Raw genomic sequence first — 25432 nt, forward strand, 5'->3', positions numbered from 1 at the left:
TATGTGAAAGAGCATGTATGTGCCATGGTACATATGTAGAGGTCAGAGGACAACCTTGTGTTTGGTCATAACGTCCTACCATGCCTGAGGCAGTCTCTTGTTCACCACGTGGATGCCAGGCTAGCTGGTTTAAAAGCTTCTTGGTTAGAATTTGTCTCTCTGTCTCTCATCTCACTGTAGGAGGGCTGGGGTTATAGAAGCTCCTGTTCTGCCTAGCTTTTTACATGGGTTCTCAGGATCTGAACTCTTGCCTTTAGTCTTATACAACAAAGACTTCTTACCATCTCATCTATCTGAATTTTTTAGTTGTATTTTTTTTCTTTTTTTGAGGCAAGACCAAAAGACTGGCCTTTTTTCTTTTTTCTTTTTTTTAATTTAATTTATTAATTTTCTTTTCAGCAAATACAGGCAGTTTGGTACCATTGTTTAGGCTCATCCATCTACCCCCTCCCAATGGACCCTCCTTGTTGATATAAATGGGTAGTACATTGTGGAGTTAGCCCACAGTTATTGGCACGAAAAATGTCTCTGCATATCATAACCCAACATGTGACTCTGACATTCTTTCTGCCCCCTCTTCCTCAAAATTTCCCTGAGCCATGTTGGGTTCATTTTTGGTCTGCTTCAGTGCTGAGGTGTTGGGGGCCTCTGAGGCTCTGGCTCTCTGATTTGGTAGGAGTTGAGTTTTCTCTGTGTTGGTCTCCTTCCCCTTTGTGCTGGTATCTGGTTCATCAGGAAAACATCACCCTTGCTTGTTTCGCCAATTATCCTTAGTTTCAGTCGGGCCCCTTTTGAGGTATGTTGGGGCAGCTCTCTCCTTAGGATCTGCATCTATCTGAAAAAGAGAAGCAGATTCTCCAGCAGAGAGTAAGTTAGCACCTGAAAAATTTAGATAATACTTACTTTTTTGATAGAGAGTTTGATAGGTGTAGGCCCTCTTGTACCCCATGATTGATGGTAGCTTGATATTGGAGAGTGGGCTTATGTTTGGTTATGGTTCTGACTTGATTCCCATTTCCAGCTATGGGTCTCGTACCACTGAGGGGATCAGTTAGCCAAATCAAGAGCAGTTGGTTCCCCACCATGGCTGTGTGCCACTATTGCACTTGTGTGGGCATCACATCAGGTTATTTGTTGCTAATTAGGTTAGACCATGAGTTGCTTGGACAGATATTGGTCATTTCCCCCAGTCGCCCATGTAGCACCTTCTGGCACTAGACATGCTGACTGTCTGGGGACTGACTCCTGGCTTCTAGGGCCTCCAGCCACTGCAACCAAACTACAGACACTGGCACCCTCTTGTGCACATGTGTGATCTTGCTTGCTTGCATCACTATGCATCTGGCTTACATGGGACCTGGAGAGTCAAACATGAGTCCTTAGGCTTCACCTTAACCACTAAGCCATCTCTCTAGCCCCAAAAGGTGGATTTTTAATAATCTGCCTGCAACTAAGAATACTTCAAAAATACCTTGAAAATAATTTATATAGAAGGATTTTATTAGAAATTGGGCGTTCAAAAGTCAGGAAATGAATATGAGCTGGAATAAAATAGGGTAGATTTTAGTTATTTTTATTAGCAAACAAATTGGACAAAGGCACAGAGCAGAAATTTTGAAATAAATTGTTGGTAAGTACTATAAAGTCATCTTGCCAAAGCTGGTCCTTGCCTTTTCATTGGCATGATAAATTTTGATTTCTCAAGGCAAGTTTGATTTTTTTTTTAATTTTTATTAACACAGTAAAATTGGACTTAATAATTGTGGTCAGCCCTCTTTTTTTTTTCTAGGTAGAATCTCATCCTCTCACTATGTATGTAGTCTCAGGCTGGCCTTGAACTCACAGCAATCCTCCTAACTCTGCCTCTCAAGTGCTGTGATTAAAGGCGTGGGGCACCATGCCATGGTTAGCCCTCTTTTCTAGTTTATTTTTGTGTCACATAAACAAACAGAAATTGAAGATGTTTTTCCAGCATGTTAGAAATTAAATAAGCACAAGACCATTTATATTTATATTCCTTGCCTATCTTATGCATCATACATCCATTTTTTTCATCTAATTGGCAACATTTGGACTTAAGGAAACACAAACATTGTATTAAAAGTAGTGATTTCTTGCTTAAATTATATTTAGTTGTATACTTTATGGTCTGGCTTGGCACACTTGAAATGATATTGTACAGGTTAGCTCCTTTAGTGCTTTAAATAATGGTTGCTTGAAGAGATAATTGTACCTAGAGGTCTGCTTTAAAATTTGCTATAGTTAAGATTAAATAAAGGTCAACACTTAAGATAGTTTTGTTGAGAAATATGCATAAAATCAATGACTTTATTATGTGTGTGTTTATAATATATATGTATATATATGTGCAATATATATAATTATATATTATTATATTATATTATAATTATATTATATATATATATTACACACATATTTGTAAGTTATAAGAAGCATATATTTAGAAGCTACTACCTTAACATTAATGAGCAACTAAATTACTCTAGATTCGCTTTAATTTAGTATGAAAAATTGTATTAAATAAACCATATTACACTCTCAATTAGAGTGCTGCCAGATTAAAGGAGAATGGAAAATCTGTTTTCCATCAGTTACTCGAGAACACAAAGCAGATCTGTGTAGCTCTATGTTATCCTATAGTGTGTTAATCAGATACAAGGTGTGACGGAAGCCAGTGACAAAGACTTTTCCTGATAGTGAACAGACTCTGATAATAGGCTGGTTAAGGCTTCGTAATGTTTCAGTGGATAAGTAGTAAACAAAATGATGTTGGACTTCAAAAAGGATGGCACATTCCACATAAAGTCAAACCATAAGTCTTTCATGACACTTTCGGATTTATGGAATCTGAGTGCTTAAGATCATAATGTCAGAAGCTGAGACAAGAAGAAAATAAAAGATAAAACATGTTTCCTTTAAATACCACACAAACTCAAGACTTAATTTAGAACCTGAGGCGACACTCCTTGTTGGGGGGGGGTTCAAAATAAAGATAAAGCAACTATCTTGCCAGAGTATTTCTACAAAGGTTCAATAGATTTTGATGATAGATATCTTAATTGTGATTGAACTGTATTATACCTAAATCCTCATAGTTATTTTCTGATAAGGGATAGGAATTGGGTATGTAGGAGCAGGTCAGTGATCAGGAAACGATGTTAGAGGGAAATGACTTTAATTGATACTTGTTCAGTTTAGTTTTTTGAAAAAGTTGACACTACGAATTCATTTTGGTTTGCAATTTAAGAGGAGCTCTTGTACTACCAGTATGGTGCAGCTCTTTAGTATAGTTATTTCAATAACTTTATGAAGTAAAACTATCTATTTTAGGTTTTATCTAAAGAATATTAGAGTTGTTTAAGCCCTAGATGTTTTTGTTTTACAGATTAAGGTTAAATTACTTGCTAGTAAAGTATACTCTTCAGTTAGTAGTACAGCTAGAAGTGTAAAAGTTCTTCCCCATCCTTTGTGGCATGCCACATCAAACTGTAAATATCTATAAATTCAGACATTGAGTCTATAAACAAAGAAACTATGATTTTGTCATGCCTAGTAAGCTATATTCTTGGAGATTTCTAGAATATATGTAGAAGATAAGCTGGGGGTAGTCCATTAGAATGTGATAAAGCTTTTCTTTGTTTTTTAATGAAATAGACCAGGGAAAAATTAAAGAGAAAAAGGAATGTGTTTGTAGATTTGGGAGAAATGAGCTATAATGTTGCTGACATGTTTTATCTTAGAAAAGCATATTTTTCTTCTCACATTATTGGTCTTCAAATGATTTTCCACTTATAAAACAATAATAGTACTTGGCAATAGATTTGCTCTTAATATCAGTCCCTAAAAATGTACATTTGAAATTTTCCTAAAATATAAAATTTAGTTCCACTCAGTATAGTATATCAATTTACTGCACTTGCTAAATATACTCTCAACAAATACAAGCTAAAACTGATTTTTCATGAAATCTCCTAAACCTTTTCACAAAAATAAACAACAGTGGTCATCATTTTGTAGCAGAATAATGCCATCGCTCTCAATTCTCACTAGTATTCATTATCAAAAATAAAATAAAACATTTAAATTACTATCATTTTACTGAATGTATATTTCATTCTAAGATGTTGTATTTGGTAAACACTTGAAAGCCTGAGACTGTATTGTCACTAACTAGAACAGACTCCTATGGGACATGTGCAGTATCTTGAAAATGTTTCATACTTTAATAATTTTCAAAGTTAGTCATTAATATTATAAATTAAAGCCAGGCATGGTGGTGCAGGCCTTTAATCCTAGCACTCAGGCGACAGAGGTAGGAGGATTGCCAAGAGTGCAAGGCCACCCTGAGACTACATAGTGATTTCCAGGTCAGCCTGGGCTAGAGTGAGACCCTACCTCAAAAAAACAACAAAAAAAAAAAGAAATAATTAATATTTCAAAATAGAGACTAATTAAAACAATGGAATATATATCCAGTATTCACAGTAATTGTTTCTAGGTAAAAGAAGTAGTAGTATTTTTCTATAATGTTCAAATATCCACAAAAATAGAACAGGTTTATAATTACGATAATCTAGAAATTTTGAAAAATTCATGTTATAGCTCATTTAAGCTTTATAAAGAAAACTTTTAGGACTTTTTAATATTTGATCAAAACTTTTTAAAAAAATATTTTATTTATTTATTTGAGAGAGAGAGAGAAGGTCTCCAATAGAGAGAGGAAAAAATGGGCATGCCAGGGCCTCCAGTCACTGCTAATAAAATCCAGACACATGCATTACCTCATGTACCTGGCTTATGTGGGTACTGGAAAAACAAACCTGTGTCCTTACACTTCACAGGCGAGTGCCTTAATTGTAAGCCATCACTCCAATCCTGATCAAAACGTTTTAACATTTAACATTTCAATCCATGCTCTATTATAACAAATGAATACAGATTTATTAAATCTGAAGTCTACTCATGTGAATTCTGCTTATCTTTGTGATATTTTCTACATAGCAGGAGTCTGCATATTGTTTAATCATTTATAAGTCATAATTCTCAATAGCCTAAGTGGAAACACAGTTTGATATAAAATTACTCCTAGTTCCTTGTTTTGTTTTTTTTCTAAAATGGTTTATGATTCTTTAAACAATAATACACATTTTAATCATTTAATCACTGAAAGAAATTAAAGTTGTTTTGGGAGAGGTACTGAGGACAAAATCACCATTTATACCATAAAAATATATAAAGTGAGAAGAAGCCTATGTTTTAAGAGACCAGTACAGTATTATCTATATCATTGCTACCATCACTGGTCCTAGAGAACAATTGTGTCATAAAGTGATAGAAAAATTGAAGCTTTTTTTTTATTAAGTATATACTTTATATGGACACATCATATGTCGGTACCATCATTTCCCTCCTCCCTGCCCCCAATCCACTGAGGGCCCTCCTCAGTGGGATTGCTGGTAATTCTCCATGGGGTTATAGGTGATGAAATTGTGAGAGTAGCAGTCAGTCATTGTGAGAGGAAGGATAATCCCTCTGTTTATTCCCTCTTAGCATGTGGCTCTTACAATCTTTCTGCCTCCTCTTTCACAAGATTCTGTGAGCTGTGGAGGGTGTGTTTTAAGTCTCTCTTAGTGTTGAGCTCTCAGAAGCTTCTGGATTTTTGCTTTGGTATGTCTCCTTCACCAAGGAACATGGGCTGCTCTTGTAAATTAAAATTAAAACCAAAGGGAAGACTACTACAAAGAAGGAAAAACACCAGAAGGTCACAAATGATAAGAAACAGACAAAGGGCCTATGCTTGCATTTACACTATTGGAAAATGGAAGGCTCCATTACCTTATGATCTTTAAACTACAGTAAGAAACTGAAATATAGATCTTGATAGTCATAAATGCAAGGATTTTGATGCATTTCTCCTATTGAATGTTTATTAGCAGATGAGGAGGTGTCACATCTTTAATGTGATGAGTGTGGTATCAAGTTGAGAGAGGACAATAATTTCATAGCAAATTCTCAATTCCCCAAAAATGTTAATACATATTTGAACAGCCTATGGGACAAGTAGAAACATGTTTTGTTGTAATTTATAATAATTTGCCATTTGTCCTTTTAGTTTATTCACCAATAACTTTCTCTGTTGCAAGTATTGCAGATACTTGTCAGTAAAATAGACAATATTTGTCTTTTCTGGGAATTCCCAGAAAGAAATAGGCATTAAAGAAATAATTATGACTAAGATACTATAGTTATTTTGTAGTTCAAACAAAACTATATTTGGTTATTTTCTGCAATAAACTATGTCATCAGTTAAAAAAACACATTTTAATAGTATTTTCCCCCATTAGTGTTATCTGAATGAACATGCTATACCTGCCATGATTACCACAAGAACTCATTGAGTGGAAGCTGAAATCTGATTATTTACCTAAATTTTAGCAATAGTTTGAAAACACATAAATATGAATTTGTAAAATTTATAGTTTTACAGAATTTGCTTTTTTCATTAGACACTGGCAACCCAAGAAGTATCTTGTATTACATATGCTTTTTTATTGACTATAACATAATTCTGAACAGGTATTTATAGTAATCCCTCTGACCTGAATGAAAGCTCTCAAAATTCCTCCTGAAATAAAAGTATTACTGTTTTCATACCAAAGAAATAAACTTAATAGCACTCAACTCTTTTGCATAGGAATATGATGAAGAATGGGCAAAGAAAATTCAGAGTGAAAAGTTTCGCTGGCATAACTCTCAGTGGTTAGAGATGGTAGAGAGCCGGCAGATGGATGAGAGTGAGCAGTACTTGTACGGTGATGATAGAATTGAGCCCTACATCCATGAAGGGGATATTCTGGAGAGACCTGACCTTTTCTACAACTCGGGTAAGATGAAAACTGAAGAAAAAAAATAAGCAGTTTCTATAAAGAGGGATTTTGGTCTGCCAGTCTTGAACATTCCAAAACTTTGTAAGCATGTTTCGGTGGTCTTCTGTGTTTCAACAGTAGCATAAATACACTAAATAAATCTTGTAACAACATTATCATTTCCCAGTTATTCTTTGATATATTCTCTTTTAAAGATATATTTAGCCACAATAAGTTGCTCTTAGAAGTTTATTACTCTCTAGAATGTGTAACTTAAACTAGTATCTTCAATATTTCTGACTTCTATTCAATAACATAGTAATCATTCTTCTCGATTCTGTATCTACTAAAATGTATAACTAATTTCTGTTTCATTTTCCTTGTTTTTAATCTTAACAGTTTACTTTTGCTGTGGTTTTGCTTTAAACTATTAAATTTTATTTTGTGACTGTTGGGAAGAGTACATGCTTTATAGCAATAGTTTTTCTCTACTAAACTGTTTTTAAGATAAAGTCCAATGTCTACATGGTTCTTGCATGCATTATAGCATTGTTGATCATAGCTCACTGACTGTTCTCAGGGATGAGTTTTTCACAGAAATCAGCTATCTTTTGTATTCTGGCTTTTAATGTTTTACACTGTTGCCAATATTTACTGTACTATAGGAAAACATTTAGTTGAGGAAAGAATATCTAATGAATATCTGTGGAAGGTTAAGAATAAAAAATACAAGGACTGAGGGTGTTGCTCAGTGGTCAAGAGCTTGACTGCATACACAAGAACCTGGGTTCAAATGCCAGCAACAAACAATGGAAATGAAAAGACCTCCTAGTAATTTTATCTAAATTATTGACAATTTGTGTGTGAACAATGAGTGGATAACAGTATAATTTACTATTCATTAATAATTAACATTACAGGCTGGAGGGATGGCTTAGCAATTAGGGCATTTGTCTGCAAAGCCAAAGGACCCAGCTTCGATTCCCTAAGACCCACATAAACCAAATGCACAAGGAGGAGCACATGCGTATAGAGTTCATTTGCAGTGGCTGGAGCTCTGGTGTGCTAACGCTACTAACTCTGTCTCCCACTCGCTTCCTCCCTCCCTCTTTCTCTCCATCAAATAAATAAGTAAAAATAAAATATTTTTTAAAAATTAACATCACATTAATCAAAAATTCGATTGAGTGCTGGAAAGATAGCTTAGTGGTTCAGGCACTTTGCCTGCAAAGCCAAATGACCAAGATTCAATTCCCCAGGACCCACATAAGCCAGATACAAAAGATGGCATATGCATCTGGAGTACATTTGCAGTGGCAGGAGGCCCTGGTACACCTGTTTGTCTCTTCAGTGTGCCTCTGTCTCTCTCAAAGAAAAAAACAAATAAAAATATTTTTTAATTAGGTTTACATATTATTTTATATTTCATAAATTTATACTCTTAGTGGAAGAATAGTATTAGGTATGATATAGTAGATATTATCATTTTTAAATTTATTATAAACATTTGATTTCAGAAAAGTAATGCTTCACTTTGCAGAAAGAAGACCTTTCTTTCTAACTGAACTTTACAGTAGTTATGAAATGTTGCTTTGTGTTTCAGACCAGATGGAAGAGATCATTAATGCCAACCAACCAAAATTTCTTGGTTCAGTAATCACATGCAGCTGTTCCTTACATATTCAGTATTCATGAAGTAAAATAATGTCAAAAATATTATGTGACCTTTTTTTGTTTATAGGAGTCAGAATATTCTCAGAATCGAGTTTCTTGCTTGGAATATTGATAGCTACCTGTCCGTATCAATCAATACTCAACGTCAACAGTAGAAGTATTGTCCATCTTATAAAACCTTTGTTTTCATGCAATTGAATTCCAGAACACATACTAAGTTATTCTACATCTAAAATTAATGCATTTTAGTTAACCTCTTAGAATATGCATCATGGATATCTTTCTTTGAGATACTTTATAATTCAAATGTGTAATTTATACAGTAATTTTTTTAAAGTATATAATTTCTTTTTATGAAAAGTTATATATATGCATATATACACCAAAATTTAGAAACAGCAGTTAATGTTTGAAAAAAAATCAATTTTAAGTATATGAAGAGTGAAATATTAACATTAGACATAGTCAAAGGTTTATTATTTTAGTAACCATAACCTGATAATAATGATAGACATTTCACAGTGTACAAATCATGCCATAATTTTAGGGATTTAGTTCTTAAGCAAGTTTTTTATTTTGTGAATTATTTTGATTATTTTCATAAAGTATGTGGGTTGTTGATGAATTTTATAAGAATTTAGATGTTGTCATCACCTTTTCTTTTATGTAAATAGGTATATTTCAGAAACATCAAATAAAAATCTCATCTTGGATATTGAGTGAATATTTGAACCACTTATTAATCCCCCAGCTTTCCATGGTACTTGGGACTGCTGTCCATGAAAACTGCCTTATTAGTTTTAAAGGCACAGAGGTTAATGTATTTGGCCTATCATTCCTGGGTCTTTTACTTTAAGATCATAAATATTGCCCTCAGACTATTATGTATCAGTCAAAACAGCTGTTTGTCCCTTGTTTATTTTTTAAAACATTTTCATTATGAAACTAGCATTCTTTCACATACTTTATATTTTTCAGTCTAAAATTCTAAGAACATAGCTCAATAGGAGATTGCTGTCATAAAAATGAAACTATTTACTTTGACATTTTACTGATAATAATATAGCTATAAAAACTGTATTGTTAATACATATGAGACTTTTCACACAAACTACGTTTTACATTTTAATTGGTACTTCATTGGTTAGTATGTTAGTATATTCCTAGAACATGAGGTTGAAACTGATTTGTTTCTATGTCACAGTCATTTAAAATACATTTTATTTACCTGTGTTTTCTATTATTTATCTTACAAATTATAGTCAAATAAACTAAGATTTATAATTTTATTTCTTTTTATTTTCTACATTATTCATATCCATTTTTTAACTCACAATCACAATTTCACTTTCCGACAGTTTATGAAAGGCTTAATATTATATGCATTTTACCTCAGGAAGGTCACATAATGTTCAGTTGAGTAACTATATAAAATGATGAGTTTTTGTAATTTTTACTTTTTTATAAATGGATTATATTGCTATCTTCATTTTATTTATTTTGAGAGAGAGAGAGGCTGATAGAGAGAGAATGGCCACACCAAGACCTCTGGCCACTGCAAACAAACTCCAAACACATGTGCCACTGTGTGCATCTGGCTTTATGTGAGTATGGGGAATCAAACCCACATCTTTAGGCTTTGCAGGCAAGTGCCTTAACTGCTGAGCCATCTCTCCAGCCCAATTTTTACTTTTTTTTTTAAGGTTTTTCTTTTAATTTTGCAAAGTAGGGTCTCACTGTAGCCCAGGCTGACTTAGAACTCACTCTTCAGCCCAGGGTGGCCTCAAACCCACAGAGATCCCAAACCTTTGCTTCCTGAGTGCTGGGATTGAAGGCATGCAACACCACACTCAACTTATTTTTACTTTTACTCAAAATGTTTGTTAGACAATTTAATGGCTTTCAGAATTCAAAAACTTGATAGATTTGATTATATTTTATAAATATGCACTATGCACTCCATTGTGTTCATACCGGTCTTTATTGCTGCCACTTGTAGCAACTCAGAAAGGTGTGTTGCATAACTGTCATGTGCTATAAAATTGAATCATTCCATATCCTTTAATAACCTGAATGTTCTGGTACATAGTATCTCTTTGTCGTGGTTCTGTGGCCATTTAAATGTTACATGAAATTCTTTGGTCCTTTATCGAAATCTTTGAATCTGTAAGCGTAAGAAGACCTGTCATCAACAAGCTGTGATGGCTGGGAATGGAGCTCAGTGCAAGCACCTGTCCAGTGTGTGTGAGGCCCTGACTCACCCCAGCCAAACCCAGTGTCATTCTTACTAGATTCCCAAATGAAATAACTCTAATCCTCCTCATTACATAATTCTGAGAATAAGATACTTCAAATAACAAAAGTGCTTTAGGTGAGATTTTAATGGACCATTTATGCCTGGTTCTATTGAAGAATGGTTCTAACCTCAGAATTTTTTTAACATTGGGTAAGCCATAAAGAGCACATTAGAAGCTGCAGTTTACTTCACCAACTACATTGCTTTGGCATTATTTTTTTAAAAATAGGCATACATTTATTCATTTTATTTACATAATATAGAGTAATATATTATTAAATCAGTTCCATTGTATTTATAAGTTTTCTAACTTGAACTTAAATGCAAGTACATAGCTTGAATGTTATATTTTTCCTGTCATTGGTCAATGTTGCTCTATATTCTGGTTACCCTTGCAACTCACTGTGCCCTTTGAGGGCAATGGGAGATTTGACTTAAAAGTAAGGTTTTGAGAATTTGACCCACATTTAATTTAATTCATAATCTGGCTTTCTTTTACTAGGTCACATTTTATAAATATAAACTATTTTGCATGTAGTATCTTTACATTTGGTTGCATTGATGTATTGAATACTGTATTTCTCAGTACTGAAATCTTATTTTATTGGCATCATGGACATCTGTGCATTCAGAAATTAATTTTTTGGTATTTTTGTTATTTTACTTAATTTTGCTTATTTTTAAATTGGAAGGTTTCTCAAACTCTCTTCCTAAAATATATGGTTTTAATTTTCTATAATAACTAAAATTTTAAAAAACTTAATCAGACTAGTATTAGCTACATTTTCACAAAAGCTTTGTTATAAATAAAATAGATTTTTAATTTACCACTTTTAGCTGCTTTACTGTCATTCTGTTGTTTTACCATTGTTCGTGATTACATTTTTGTATCTTAGTGCTTAGAAAGATTTTGATTTAAAGAATGCTTAACTGCTAAGGGACATAAAATTCAAGTATTTCAAATTTAGTAAAGTAACAAGCAAGATACCAAAGGTTTCCATTAACAATTCATTAAGTAATGATCTAAGCCAAAATTATGTGATTGTCACAAATCACTACATATAGCAAATGAGTACTGTGGAAGTTTTATGAAAATACCATTTGCTGTATTTTCTTATTTACCAACTTTATTGGTGAGGTATACCATTAACGCAGTTTTTAATATCCTTTTATCTCAAATTTTGTCATGTACGTTCTCTCCTAGACTCTATTAGTTATCTCTTTGCCTTACTCCAAGTAGGATGTTCTAGCCCCTATAAAACAGCAATTCATCTGCTTCCATACTGGCCTTGTACATATATATATATATATATATATATATATATATATACATATATATATATATATATATATATATGTACTATACTATTGTAATGCTACTTTTAAATAAATTATCATGTAGTATCTGTTAAAACTGAAATTCCTTTTAAAAATAGTGTATGGGTGAGTGTGTGTGTGTGTATCCCACAGGACTGAGTAAAGAATTATTATGCTGGTGCTAGACAGAAAATAATCACTGGTGTCTGAATAATTTGCATACTATGTGCCAAATGTCTAAGAAGTGTCTGGGTATAAACTTTCCAACATATATATCTAAACTCAATAGCCAGTATAGGAAACTGAGAAGTCCTCACAGCCATACAAAGGGTTAATACACAGCCATCTTCTAAGTGTTTGTTCCATGCATACTTAGGTTCAGTTTCACATTTATCTTTTATTATCAGATTCTTCTCATTCTTTTTTTTTGGGGGGGGTGCTGGTTTTGAGGTAGAATTTCACTCTAGCCCAGGCTGACCTGGAATTCACTATGTAGTCTCAGGTGGCCTTGAACTCACAGCAATCCTCCTACCTCTGCCTCCCAAGTCCTGGAATTAAAGGTGTGCACCACCATGCCCAGCAGATTTTTTTCATTATTATACATAAACCTACAAATAATAGGTTTTCTAGATTCTTAAATTGGGGCAAATGAAAAAATAATACAACTCTAAAATTTCAAAACATAATAGAGTTAGAGAGATGGCTCAGTAGATTAAAGTGCTCACCACTCAAGCTGGAATACACAAGTTTGATCCCAGACCCCACATAAAAAACCAGAAGCCTTGCCAAGCATCTGTAGTTTTAGTACTGACTGAAAATGGGAAGTGGAGACTGGACAATTTCCCAGAAGCTCCTGGTGACTATAGCAAAGTGAGGATTCACAGTAAGAAACGATGCTGCAAAAGAGGTAGAGAAGTGGAGCATTGACTTAAAAGTTGTCCTCTGGCCTCCACATGTACTCTGTGGCACACACACACATATGAACATGAGCACATAAATAATAAAATAAAAACGTTTTTAAATAATACTTAGGTTTAAAAAAATAAATACTTTATACACAAATAAGAGAACTGTAATGTTGCAGATTTCTTTAGAGTCAAATGTACCCAATAAACTGAGGATATAATACTTGATATTTATGGTGATGGTATGTCATCAAATAATATTTAAGTTTTATTCAGTCAATCATTTTAAGAATAGATAGTATAATTATACATATATATAAAGTTTTAATATATGTGTTTTAAGATTGACATTTAACTTGTCGAGTATTTCTTATTCACATGTATTTAATATATTTTATTCTGTAGTCATGCTACATAAATGAAACTGGGTATAAAATGCAGATCATATTAAATTCCTGCACTTTTCTATCACTGTGGTGTTGAGTGCTTTCCTTGCTTTCATTCATGTTCTTCCCCTTGCCTGGACAGTCTTTATTGTTCTTGACTATCTTTTATCTTTTTATCTTTTTTTTTATCTTTTCTCTGTTTTACCTATCCACAGTACTCTAGGCCCCTTAAAGATAGATGTGTTCCTGTCTTTGCTATTGTTACCCTAGCACACAGTAAATGCTCAGTAAGTGATGAATTATTTTGCTGGGTTATTATGACTACTTGCTGCAACCTCCCAGAGAAAATAGCATGCCACAGTAATATTTTTCTTTCCAGATTAAAAATACAGGTGATTTTCTTAATGTGTTGCTGGATAGGATAGTTTCTTTTTTTTTAATTCCCTACAAGTCTGTGTGGCTAGTTACTGCTTTCATTCTTTCTAGATGGATTAATTGCCTCTGAAGGAGCCATAAGTCCAGATTTCTTCAATGACTATCACCTTCAGAATGGAGATATAGTCGGACAGCATTCATTTCCTGGCAGGTAAATAGCTTTCCTGGAAAAACTTTTGTACAGCTTCCCTTTGTTTTGTAAAAAATTGAATTCTCTCATGTGTGCATTTCTCTGTCATAATATTAAGAGGAGAGAGGTGGAAACCTTTAATCACCTCAAGAAAATATTTGACTATGAAAAAATGTGAAATTGGAAATGACAAATCTGAAAATATGCTTTATTGTTTTGAAGAATGTGGACTATCTATTGAAACAGATAATGCTTTCCCAAATTTCCCAAACAGCATTTTTCCTGTGTGTTTTCCAAAGAAGATAAAACACAAAATGAGAACACAAGACATGTATTGACCAAATATTCAGATACCACTTTATTGAAAAGTTTGTGTTTTTACTTCACTATGGACTTTTTACCATAGGATTAGCATTCAAATAAGATATTTAAGGGGAAAAAATATCTGGCTTATCAGAATTTTTCTGCAATTAAGATATGGTTCAGAAAGTCAGACAACCAGCTTCATTACTAAAGGCTTAACACAGGTTTTTTTTTTTATTTTAACCTTACCAAAATGTATATTTTTCTGTATTTATACCATTACTACAGGTGTCATATTTCAATTCAGGTAATTTGAAATTTCACATTAAGCTAGTCTACTAAATAAGAATAATCTTATTTTTCATTAGGTATATTTCATGTAAATTATTGTTTTAACATCTGCTTATAAAATCCTATTTTTCAGTATCATATATTAAATTAAATTCATATGTTCTTCCATGATAAGTATGTTAAACTCTTAATGATCACTTATAATCATTTTACTTTTAATCTATCCTGATTATACTTACTGAAAATATTGGTGATCATCTATTGTATACCATCTGTTTACAAATATTCTTATTTTAAATTTTAACCAGCAAACCAAGACTTTTTTTTTTTTAATTTAATTTATTAATTTTCATTTCAGTGAATACAGGCAGTTTGGTACCATTATTTAGGCTCATCTGTGATCTACCCCCTCCCATTAGACCCTCCTTGTTAATGAAAATGGGTCGTGCATTGTGGAGTTAGCTGCCAGTTATTAGTATGATAAATGTCTCTGCAAATCATGACCCAACATGTAACTCTGACATTCTTTCCACCCCCTCTTCCGCAAGATTTCCCTGAGCCATGTTGGGTTCATTTTTGGTCTGCTTCAGTGCTGAGGTGTTGGGGGCCTCTGAGGCTTTGGCTCTCTGATTTGGTAGGAGTTGATTTTTCTCTACGTTGATTTCCTTCCCCTTTGTGATGGTATCCGGTTCACAGGAAAACATCACCCTTGCTAATTTCGCCAGTTGTCCTTAGTTTCAGTTGGGCCCCTTTTGAAGTATGTTGGGGCAGCTCTCTTCTTAGGATCTGCATCTCTCTGGAAAAGAGAAGCAGATTCTCCAACGGAGAGTAAGTTAGCACCCAGAAAATTGAGATAACACTTACTTTTTTGATAGACAGTTTGATAGGCAAACCAAGACTTTTAAGCAAAAATCATGCCCATTTTACAGAAAAAGAAATATGAATTCTGAAATTTTTAATTATTCAATGAGCACAAATTTTACAGTTGAATAAATCTTCAAAGTCAGGCCTGTAAACCACCACAGTGTTCTTTCTTATTTACCATGTTCCAAACCTGAAGGAAAATACTTTTAAGCTTTATGTGCAACTAGAATCTACATTCAAACTCCTTTTAGGGCTGGAGAGATGGCTCAGCTATGAACGTGCTGGCCTGCAAAGCCTAACGACCTGGGTTTGAACTCCCAGTACCAACATAAAGCCAGATGCACAATGTGGCGCATGTATCTGGAGTTTGTTTGCAGTGGCTAGAGGCCCTGACAAACCCATACTCTCACTCTTGCTCACTCACTCACCTCTTTCTCCCTCCTTCCCTCTCTCCCTCTCTTTTTCCTGTGTCTTTCTGCTTGCAAATAAATAAATAAAATGTCTTTTAAAAACACCTTTTATATTGCAACCTGATGTGCATGGATAGCCTATCTGTATATATAAATGTGAAACAAAACATTTGTTAATATGTATATTTATAATGCAGAATGATATATTATTGTATTTCACTTTAACCTGCTAAGTTGACTTAGCTTACCTATGATCATCACACAGAGTTTGAAAGCATAGTTCACATACATTAGAAGTATGGCTTCAAATGCATTGTTAGATGTTTTGTGGACTCTTCAAAAAATAGCACTTGAGAGCTGAAGAGGTGGCTCAGAAATTAAAAGCAGTTGCTTTCAAAGCCTGAAAGCCTGGGTTTGAGTCGCTAGCACCCATGTAAAGCCAGATGCACAAAGTGGTGTATGCCTCCAGAGTTTGCTTGCAGTGGAAGGTGGCTCTGGAATGCTTGTATTCTCTGTCTGTCTGCCCCTCCTTCCCTTTCTCCCTCTCTCACATAAATAAATGAAGTATCTTTTTAAATGACACTGGAGAAATAGTTACATCAGATTGTCACATTAGGAAACCGCTAGTGTCAGGAAACAAAAGCTACCTGTGGTTAAATATTAAAAAGGATCTGAGGGCTGGAGAGATGGCTTAGCAGTTAAGGCACTGGCCTGTGAAGCCTAAGAATTCCTGTTCAATTCTCCAGGTCCCATGTAAGCCAGACACACACACAATCATGCAGTGTTGCACATGCGCACATGCATCTGGAGTTCATTTGGTGTGGCTGAAGGGGCCTTGGTGCGCCCATTTTCTCTCTCTCTCAAAAAAAAAAATTTTTAAGCATTTGGTTTTTAATTGTTTCTAATGCTACTGGATATATTAAGTATAATTATTTAAATAGAGGTTCTCTTTAATCATTATAAATACTATAAGATGATAATTCAGATATTTTCTAAAATATCAAAAAGAAAGGATTTAGGTATACTGTCCTAATATTTATAGCAAAAAAATGCTTAATAGTATTTATAAGCTTATTGTGCCATTACCATTAATTGTTACCTTTATATTTACTGTAACCAGCACATTATTATATCATGTTATAGATAGTACCAATCTAGATAGAGCAGAATGATATTAATTATGGATTACCTATTTAAAGAGTTGTTTTCACTTTTATAACATTATGTGAATTTAAATAAATTAATCATTTCCATTAAAATTAAATATATAGCCAGATGTGTGTCATATTCCTGTAATCCCATCCCTCAAGGAGGTTTGGGCTGGAGGATCACAAGTTCAAGGCCAGTCTTAGCTATATAATGAGACCCTGTCTCAGCAAGTTCCAAAATAAAAACAGTTAAATGCATAGACTGATACTTATTAACCTGATTCAGCAAGTCTATCATATCTGATTTTTTTTAAAGGGTGGTTTTATAATCAATAAGAATTTCTTATATACTTAGTGGCTAAGGTTGATTATTTGCTCAAAATATTTTAATTTTATTTCTCAGTTCTGTTTCTAAATGCCTTTAAAAAATACTTTTAGAACAGTCAGTTCCTCTTCATGAGTAAAATGTTTAAGAGCTTTTTCATAAAATATATATCATAGTAATGTTAACTTAAAAATTACTATTGCTTACTATAGGCTTATCTTTCAAGTTAAGAGTAATATACTTGATTTGAGAAATGTTTGTCTTTTAAAAAGAACTTCTGAGAATATCTTTCATCTCTTTTGTAACTTTTCAGAATTTGAATCATATAACTATCATTTATTATTTTTAATTTACATAAGAGACAATTTAAAATGAAGTTCCTCACATTTTGTGGGACATAAATCAAGGGACAGGAATGTTGACTGTGTCGGCAGAGACACAGAACGATCACACAGTACAGCCAAAGATGCCCAGAGGGTCTTTTACACATTCTGTTTTACTGATGTATTCTGAAATAATTTGCTTGTTTGCTTTATTTATACATTTTCTGCTACTTTACATTCTCTTTTTAATGGTCCCTTTCTTCTTTCCTTTGATACTAGCAAACTGCATATCTTCATTGAAGCATATTGCTAATTCTGCAAATATTTAACTGTCTTAAATTGCTGTATAATCATTCACATAGGATTGTGCTACATAATGTTCCAGATCTAAAATTTTAATCTGTTGACTAACTTTCAGTTTTTGATATTCAGTGGATAAATTTAAAAATTCATTATATTAAATAATAATGGCTCAAGACATTTCATTTTGAAATTTTAGTTGCTTTTAAGTAATATGGGAATATATTTTAAGATATGTTCATTAAATTGGAATTATTAGAATCATATCCATCTCTCCTGTGAAGATGAATTTAATAAGTGGGCTTGATGGAAAATACAAAAAATTTTGGCTACTTGTAGACAAATCAGGTGTTAATTGAATTATACATATTGAAGAAGCTGATACTCTAAATAACTTTAAAGAGAGAGAATGTTACCTGTTGGAGGACACACACACACACACTTTTGAAGCAAGGAAATATCAAGCTGACTTACTTTTTTTTCTGTTTCTTTATCATATGTCTTTAATAAATAAGCACAATCAAGTTAACAGGAAAAATAAAAGATTCATTTATACCTGGTGAACTTTCATCATTATAGTGTTAATGATTTGTCTGACAGTGGGTTGTGGGTGACATGTTAAGTCAAAATGTAACAGTGCCAAATATTATATGCTTCAACCAGCTCTTAGGGCTTTATAGTTTTTGTTGTTTTTAAAATATTTATTTCAGTTTATATAGATTCCTGTAAAGTAGTTAATCCTAACTCACTTCATACTGAGAAATAAATTTCAAATTGGGCAACATGAAGTAAGGTTTTATTTAATTGTACGAAGAAAAATGTATCTTTCCTCAAAGGATAATTTATAATAAATAAGAGACAAATGTGTTAAAATCTTAGAAAGTAGGTTATATTTAAAGAAGTGTTAAAACAGTTCTTATTGGGGTTTTTCTTATACTCCAAGTCAAGAGTACTTCATAGTCTGAGTTTTTTTGTTGTTGTAATATGGTGAGGCAGTTTAATTGGAAACAGTGAAAACTGTTAAACTCATCTATCTCATTATGCAAGACAGACTGGATGTTTGATAAGATAGATACTGGCAGTTGGATAGTGAATCCCAAGTTTTAGACATGTGTCACTGTTGGTTTGAACCTGTTGGCGCCAGGATTTCCCAACATTTAGAGCTAATACAAAATGCATTAGAGCTCCAAGGCCTTAGTTATGGAGTTGCCAATCATTGTGTCAAGTGTAAATCTTCTCCCCAAATCTGAATTAGTGTTAGGGAGTAAAGGAACTTGGTATTGAAGCTAATTAAAAATAATAAGAGCAAGACTAGGCTTTTTTTTCCCTATTATATACCATGTATTCATACCATATTTTTGGACTTTTTTATTATAACTCTTACTTTTTCAAGACTAACAAGAACCTCATGTTAAGAATATTCTTAAACTGTTTCCAGCTTTTACAAATCAGTTTTTGTTGCAGTAAAAATGTCCTGCTTTCCTTTTATAGGAATCCAATTTTCATAAACTAGAAAAAACTGCAGAGAAATGCTTATGTTTCCTTGGGACTTTGAAAAAAAATTTTTTTTCAAAAGACTACTTGCATTCTTTGTATTTAGTGATGCCATTTACTGTCCGTGTCACTGAGGTCAGAGATGAGCTAGATGTGTGCATGGGAGCCCCTTGATTCCTGCACTTTCATTTTCCATCTGTGTGTTACAACCCGGCTCTTTTCTTTCTTAGAGTACTTTATTGGTAACTGTTTTGTGCATTAAACTTAATACATTTCATACATATAACCCTTTCTAATCTCTTAGTTTTGTGTACTAAATAATAGTTGAAATATTAGTTGTAAGATCATACTGAATAGAACTAACAAGTTATTTTTTTAATGTTTGAGAAATAATCTTCTACAAGATTTTTAACACATGATTTTCCTAAAATTAAAATTCTACATTTAAAGCTGAGGCTTATTTCTTATCTTAACTTTATAATTTACTTAGTTTAAAACAGGGACAATCTGAAAAACCACCTCCAGTACCTAGTACATCCAGGGTTTTGCTGAAGTTATTCACTCTTTATTCTTGATATGTACATTTTCCTCAGCCCTTAGTACTTGTTTGTAGCTATATCTAGGTTGAGATGTTCATAAAGACTGATTCTATGTTAAAATAGTGTTTTGTTAAACCATGATTAAAACACATATAGTAAAACCTCTTTCTAGCAACAGCAGATTTGAGTTACAAGATAATATGCTGTTTACTTTAAAACTTGCTGCTTTAGACAGTGTGTACATTTCTATCTGGAAATATTCAGATCTGTGAAAACTTTTATTATAAATTATACTGTATGTCATAAATTATAGCTGTTCAGATATCCAAATGACATTTTTAAATATGCAAAAGCCCATTTCAAGCTCAGTAATACATGCTAATTATGCTTAGCCAATGAAAATAATTTTAGGTTCTCCTTAGCTTCATCAGGATTAAGGAAGTAGAAATTAATGGTAAATTTGTGAAATAAATAAATCATTATAAGAACTAATACTATATGGCAGGGGGACTTTTCCATAAGGTAAGAACTGATCACTTTACTTTAAAACCTGTGGGACGGTAAAAACAGGACATGAATGACAATAACTATGCAGCCACAAAGCTGTGATGAAAAATATCAAACTGATATAAATAAAAATCTATATTATGAGACTCTTAAACAATCATTATAAGAAGTTTTATTTCTCTTTCAGAATATTACCATAACAATTTAGCCAACTACTTTTTTATATAAAAAGTTAGAATGTTCCTAGGGGCTTCTAAATTTTTCAAAGAATACAGTTGTTTAAATTTTTTTAGTTCAAATTTAAGTATACAAAGACTATTTATATGGATTTTCTTAAATCTTCATGTATCACATTTGACCATCTGTAGGTATGTTAACTAAGTAGGGAAAAAAGTAATATTGTCCTTATTTTAACAATTTAACAACTTAACTTTTTAAGGGACTAGCCTAACCTAGTAGCCAGAAGTGATGCCTTTAAACATGGTTAGAGCAAGCAGTGATGTTATCATACCTTTACCACTTCCAGATGACAAAGAGATATCTCCATCTTTCAGTGAACTGTGTTTTAGGAACTTTAAATGTTATTAAAATTGAAATAAGATCTGTAGCTTTTATTTTGCAACACAAAAGGTCGTGTACTTATTTGCTTTAGTGTGTTTGACATGCTTTCCTGCAAATTGGTACTTCAGATTTGCTTGGAGGCAAGCTGCTAAGAGTGTATTAACACATTAAGTAGTTAGTTCTCTACCTTTAAATTCTCTTAAGTTGCTAATTCACTAAATTTTCTACAAATTAAACCCAGTTGTATTAAAAATGAGAATCAAATGAGTGAGATTATCTCATTGTTGAAGAATGAATGCCTTGTGCAAATCATTTATTTAGCTAATTCAGCAATGTAAACTGTGCCCATACAACCCACACAGTGCTGCTGTGTCATCCCAGCTAAACAAATCCTCGTGACCTTGTTTATATTTTAGTCTTACTTGTCTTATTTGTTCAGACTGTTTATAGTACACAACTCTTCCTATCACTTAATAGCAATGAACCTCAGTTCAACTGCTTGGACGCTAATGATTTGCATTTCCCAAGGAAAATTGAATTAGATTTTATTAGCAAATTGGCTCTATAACCTTTAAGGCCAAATTTTATTAGATTATCACATATCAGTATTAGCAAACTGTCAACTTTATTGAAATATAGAAATATGAATCAAAGAATCAAGGCTTAGAATCCTGGAAAATTGGGAAGATGCTTTATCCTTGAGAAATTATAGTTCTAACTTGGAAAAGCATTTTCATTCCTTTAGAAATTTAGAAGCAAGAGATGTTGGCAATGAACTGCCCTCATCAGTTTAGTTCAATTTTCTATGTGGTGATCAGAGAGCTTTGGAAGGCATGCACATGAGCTATGTATAAACCCAAAAATATTCCCAAGGAAAGCCAAATTTATTGTCACTTTATTAGGAGAAGAAATTTATTATAACTGAGTCTATAAATAGAATAATATGACTATGGCTGAATCCTATAAAAATGTTAACACATTGACTGTGGTGTAGCCTTATACTAAAATCAATGACATGGGAGTTAATCCGGTCATACCTAGGAAATTAAACATATCACCACCATTTAAAAGTGATTCTCTGGTGTTAAAGTTGATGTATTTTTCTGCATACCTTATATTTTTGTTGGCTGTACAGATAAAATGTTTAACAGAAAAATTATCCAAGTGTACTGGTGCATGTCTATAATACCAGCACTAGGGAAACTGAGGTAGAAGGATTTCAAGATGAGGCCAGCTTGGGTGAGACCCTAGTTTAAAAAAAAAAAAAAGCCGGGCCTGGTGGCTCATGCCTTTAATCCCAGCATTCAAGAGGCAGAGGTAGGAGAATTGCCATGAGTTCGAGGCCACCCTGAGACTACAGAGTGAATTCCAGGTCAGCCTGAGATAGAGTGAAACCCGACCTTAAAAAGAAAATTGATTTTGAGTTGAAATAGAAAGACATTCTAAAGCTTTTAAGGAACATGCATGTTCTTCTGATACATCTGGCCTAGTAAATGCTCTCATTTTCAAAAAGACAAGATTTTATAAGGGAATACAATGTAAATTATCTTTATAAATGTTTATATTTTCTGCATATATGTGTGGGTGTGGCTTTGGTTGTTAACCCCAGCTATACTAGCCAACACATATTTTATATTTATATTCTTATTTTATTATTTGAGAGAGAGAGATAGAGTGTGAGAATGACATGCCCGGGCCTCTAGCTATTGCAGATGAACTCCACATGCATGTACTACCTTATGCATCTGGCATACATGGATAATGGGGAATGGAACCTGGGTCCTTAGGTTTCACAGGCAAGCACCTTACCTACTAAGCCATCTCTATACCCCTAGCCATCACTCTTTGAGACAAGGTCTCTCATTGCCTGGAGCTCATCAATTAGGATAGGATGGCTAGTTAGCAAGCTTCAAGGATCTTCCTGCCTCTACTTCCCCAGTGCTGGGATAACAGGCAAGCACCTACCACCCCAGTATTTACATGGGTGCTGAAGGATCTCAGATCCTCATGCTTGCAAGGCAAGCTCTTTACCTACTGAGCTATCTCCCCATTCCCTAATGGGAATAACCATTGTTTTCCAAGTGGTTGAGAAGACATCCCACCCCTTAAAAACTATAAGGGAATGGGCTGGAGAGATGGCTTAGTGATTAAGGTACATGACTGCAAAGCCTAAGGACCCAGGTTCACATCTCCAGTTTGCATGTAAACCAGATACACATAGTGGCACATGTGTCTGGAGTTTGTTTGCAGTGGCTAGAGGCCCTGGCATGCCCATTCTCACTCTCCCTCCCTCCCTCTCTGTCTCTAATAAATAAAAACAAATCTTTAGAAAGAAAAGAAACAGGATGAAGGTTTAAAAAAAACTATAAAGGAAGGTTTGATTAGTTGGCTTAGTAGTTAAGGCACTTGCCTGCAAAGCCAAAGGACTCAGGTTCAATTCCCATGGACCCACATAAGCCAGACACACAAGGTGATGCATGTGTATGTGTGTCCATTCTCATTCTTTCTCTCTCTCTCCCTCCCTCCCTCTTTCTGTCTCAAATAAATAAATAAATACTTTAATTAAAAAAAACTATAAGGGAAACAGAGCAGGTCATTTATTTTGATTAAATGTAGATTCAGTGATTCTAAGCTTGCTCCTTAGCTCTAGAATATTTACTAATTTAAGGAAGAGTTATTCTTGTCCATCTGTTATTTTGACTTGACCTACCAATTATGAACAGTTGTTATACTTGTCATATAGCAAAAACATTAAGCTAACTATTTTTCTTAAATAATTATTTAAAAGACAGCTGAAGTGTAGGGTCTATAAACTTTTAATGGCAATATTAATGCCTTTCTTTATTCTGTATATTTGCCATAGTCATTCCAGATGTGTTATCCATGTACCTCACTCCTCAGATATGAGCCATATGGCCTATATAAACTGATTTGCATTCATTTTGAATAAGGATTATACAGATTGTAGGTGAATTATAAAAATAAATTTATATTGCTGAGTTAAAATATTAAGATGTAGTAAATGAGAAAGGTGTGTGCAAATGAAGACCTACCTGCCTTCCCTCTCAATTTTTACTAAAAGTTTTTTTGTTTTTTTTTTTTTTTTGTGGTGTGTGTGTGTGTGTGTGTGTGTGTGTGTGTGTGTGTGTTTTGTTTGTTTTTTGTTAAGTAGGGACAGGGATGGCTCACCTATAAAGCTTCTTATAGAAGTATCTAAGATAAAAACAAGGAAATATAATGTTCTAAACTCAGCCAGTCCAAACCACTTGAGCTGCTATGACAGCTCATAAAACTGAGAGGACTTTTTAACTGGGCTCTGTTTTACATTGCCAAAGTGAATTTTCCTTGCAGGAAGTAGCCAAAGGGTTTATTTAGTTTCCAGCCCATGGCTTTGATCTTTCTGTATTGTCACATCTCAGGTTACATGGCCCTTTTTCACTGCAGTAAATCTGCAACAGTTAATGGGAATAAAATTTCTCCTTCTTACTGATGAATGCCATTAAATGCCAAACCACAGCCAATTGCATATTTGCAGAATTTCAGCTACAATGTATGAAAATAGTACAATCAGTTTAATCTTGTTGTCTTTGTAATTCAGTTTATTGGGCTTTCTTCCCTTTTAAAGTGATCTACTTTATCAAATCAAGTGGCTACAAGGCCAAAACAGGAAGAAAAAATTCGAATTTAATAATGCTAAAAGGTAAAGGTGTTTCATGGGGTGAGAGAGTGGGGAAAGAGGAACTTACCACCATTAACATTCAGACTGAGTCCACTTTTTAAATCACCAAAGCCTTTCTGTCTCTTCAAAGAAATTTTTATTTCTTTGGCTATGCTATATGTTTCATTTCAACTTAAGTTTCTACTTAATTAGGTTAACGAGTCAGAGAATTAGTTTTCACTTGATTACAGACATGATACTATTTTGTCAAGGAATGTCAATGCTTTCAAAGAACTCAATTTCCACATCATAAAAGCTATTCGTAGAATCACTAAACACACTTAAGCATCTTATCAAGTGGCCTATATATAATATGAAATATAACTACTTATAAAATCAATAGAATTTGAAAATCATCTTTTAAGATGAATTTTATATATTAATATATGCATCTTCATAGTGAGGCACAAAAAATTTCATTTTATATACTTTTATACTTTCTTTTTTGTTAGTAAGCCTCAAGCTTTAATTATTTAATTTGGTAAATATACATTGTTCATTTTTTACTAATGTCTTTTGCCTTTTCTGTGGCTTTGCTAATGATTGGCAGTTGGGGTTTAGCAGCCTCTTTTCAGTGTCAAGATATCCTCAGGAGGAAATTTTGAGAAATAGACAAAAC

At 33.4% G+C, this 25432-nt stretch overlaps 1 protein-coding gene across 2 annotated transcripts in view; it reads left to right on the forward strand.

The window, feature by feature from the left end:
- Kifap3 (kinesin associated protein 3) overlaps positions 1-25432 on the forward strand; it is a 143593-nt gene that overhangs the window by 92246 nt on the left and 25915 nt on the right. For both annotated transcript variants that reach the window (XM_045147576.1, XM_004658798.3), the window contains exons 18-19: positions 6716-6905; positions 13952-14051. In XM_045147576.1, coding sequence (XP_045003511.1) covers positions 6716-6905; positions 13952-14051 — 290 coding nt within the window. The remainder of the gene's footprint in view (positions 1-6715; positions 6906-13951; positions 14052-25432) is intronic.

This window comes from Jaculus jaculus, chromosome 1 (assembly GCF_020740685.1).
Source record: "Jaculus jaculus isolate mJacJac1 chromosome 1, mJacJac1.mat.Y.cur, whole genome shotgun sequence".
In the NCBI taxonomy this organism is placed as follows: domain Eukaryota; kingdom Metazoa; phylum Chordata; class Mammalia; order Rodentia; family Dipodidae; genus Jaculus; species Jaculus jaculus.